Source organism: Sardina pilchardus, chromosome 3 (genome assembly GCF_963854185.1).
Source record: "Sardina pilchardus chromosome 3, fSarPil1.1, whole genome shotgun sequence".
In the NCBI taxonomy this organism is placed as follows: domain Eukaryota; kingdom Metazoa; phylum Chordata; class Actinopteri; order Clupeiformes; family Clupeidae; genus Sardina; species Sardina pilchardus.
This window is the reverse complement of record NC_084996.1, coordinates 28,589,103-28,591,602: the sequence shown is the minus strand read 5'-3', so window position 1 is coordinate 28,591,602 and position 2,500 is coordinate 28,589,103. Positions and strand designations below refer to the sequence as shown.

Sequence of the window (2,500 nt, the reverse complement as noted above, 5' to 3'; positions counted from 1 at the left end):
GTCTTGCGGGATTTGTGATGGAGGCAGAAATGGGTTGTGACTGGCGAGTTAGTCTGTGGCCAGTGTGCGTTCTCAAAGGGCCAAATTAAGCGCTTGCTTGGCCTGACGGTGTTTACATCGAGCGCTGGCTATTGAACACCCACACGGCCTGCTCAGGCCAGGGCCCCCCGAGCTCCTGTCGGAGGCAAAGGCTTGAGAGGATGGATCCTGAGTGTGTGGGTGTGTGTGTGTGAGTCTGTGTGTCTGTCTGTGTCTGAGTGCTTTTGAGCGTGTCTGTGTATGTGTGTGTGTGGGTATATATATGTTTGTGTGTGTGTGTGTGTGTGCATGCGCGTGCGTGTGTGTGTATGTGTGCGTGCGTGTGTGTACGTACGCGCCTGTGTGGTGCGCGCACGTGTGTGTGTGTGTGTGTGTGTGTGTGTGTGTGTGTGGTGGAAGGACTTTGGCGGATGTACTGTTCCCAGAGGTAATGAAAGGTTGCACGCGTGGGCTGATTGCTAATGGGGGTGTGTGCAGGGGAGGATGTGTGCAGACATGAGCGTTAGCTGGGACCAGGAGCAGCACCTCCGTTTGGGAGCGGGTACATGACTGTGACAGGCACCTTTGATTTAGTCCAAGTCTTCAGATAAAAAAGCTTATTAGTTTAAGTCACATCTTAGTATTTTTTTTTACATTTTTTTTATCGTTTTGGTCTAGCATAATCCACCACAACTGAAAACATTTGAGTCAACGAAAAAGTCCATTTGAGTCAACTGTTTGTTTGAGTCATTAGTCAACATGTTTTCTCTTAAATTACTTAAAAAAGCTCACTGGGAATTGGAATCAAGGACACAGGTTTACTGTAGGTTGTATCAAGTGTCAATGAACGTTGGACACCTTTCCAAAATACTATTCCTGTTGTGCAATGTGCATCAGCAATATTTCATATCAGAGTTTTAGGCTAGCAGTACCTAGAGGTTTACCATACTGAACATTAACCGAACCGTGACTTTAAAACCGAGGTCGGAGCCGCTGCATATGCCACGCAATGAACAGAATAAATATTTGGATTGGACTGTAGCTTCATTTAGGAGAAAAAATTCCTACCATTGGTCTTCTCTTTTTTGGTGACGAAATCTGTTTGATCAGATCTTATTTCTAAACTATATGGTTTTGGTAACATATTTCTACACTATCGTCAATAATACTGCAACAGTTAGTGTTCTGTCTCGCCCTCGTCTCATCTGAGGTCATGGAAAGAAATTTGCTGAATATCTTTTTTTTTTAATCTTCAACGTAATTGACACGTAGTGACAAGTCCATTCTTCTCCCAGGCCACAGAGTACTGGGAGTAAAAATGGATGATGTATGCGTATTTACAGGTGGGCAGACTAGGAGTAAACTGTTTATGTCTCCAGTACGTGCTGGTTAAGTGCTGGCAGACGTACCTGGAAGCGCGGCAGGTCGGACGGCTTGAAGTCGTTGGGCGAGCAGCCGCACCAGTCCACGATGTGCTTGTACTGGCACTTGCAGCCCAGCTTGCGGTTCCAGTTGGTGATGCGTAGGTTGTTGTCCACCATGCTCTCACAGTGGGGACTGTTCTCCAGCACCGTATGGAAGAACGACTGAGATCAGAGAGAGAGAGAGAGAGAGGGGGAGAGGGAAGAAAAAAAGAGAGATATTGAAAGAGTGAACGCGTGATTGATACAGAGACGTAATAAAAAGCAGGGGAATACTGTTCGAAGAAAGAAAAAAAACACGAGCAAGAGAAAGAGAGAGAAGATGAGACCACAGAGAGATGGATGAAGCCAGTGAGAGTGAGACATGAAATGGAGAGAGAGAGAGAGAGAGTGAGAGAGGGAGGGAGAGCAAGAAAGCGAGTGAGAGCGTGACAGTGATGGGGAGAACTGGCGAAAGAGGAGCAGAGGGAGAGAGGGAGAGAGGGAGAGAGGGAGATGGAGAAACAGGACCCATGACACCTGATACAATGGAGATGGATGGAGATGGCTTCCAGGCAAAGCCTTATCAGAACACACACTCTGCTAACTGGGTACATCAGTTACAAAAGACCAGCTGCCCCGCACTGATCAATTTCCAATAGCCAGCTCTCAGTGATGGAGGGCTGACACAGGCACACACACACACACACACACACAGAGAGAGAGAGAGAGAGAGAGAGAGAGAGAGAGAGAAAGTCCCTGTCCTCTGAAATTTGACCATGAACCTATTATTATAGATTTTAAGTAGTTTAACCTATAGATGCACTTCAGTCTATTCCAAGGTCAAGAGTAGGTCAATTGAGCGTTAGTTGATGGGGTCGGATTTGAATTGAATAAGCTACAAAGATAAATAAAAAAAATGAAAATAAATGATGGCTAATATAAAATATAGTCTAATGGGACTATATTCATGTTTATCAATCCATAATGTAGCTGCATAAACTCAATGTATCATATTTCAACAGTCTTTAAGTGAAGACCACCATCATATAAGTATGAGGTAGGGTAAGTGTGGTCGTTTA

The 2,500-nt window shown here is 45.1% G+C and overlaps 1 protein-coding gene across 1 annotated transcript in view; it reads right to left on the bottom strand.

Annotated features, from left to right (window-relative positions):
* xylt1 (xylosyltransferase I) overlaps positions 1-2,500 on the bottom strand; it is an 80,970-nt gene that overhangs the window by 17,576 nt on the left and 60,894 nt on the right. The window contains exon 8 of the mRNA XM_062530992.1: positions 1,428-1,604. Within this exon, the coding sequence (XP_062386976.1) occupies positions 1,428-1,604 (177 nt within the window). The remainder of the gene's footprint in view (positions 1-1,427; positions 1,605-2,500) is intronic.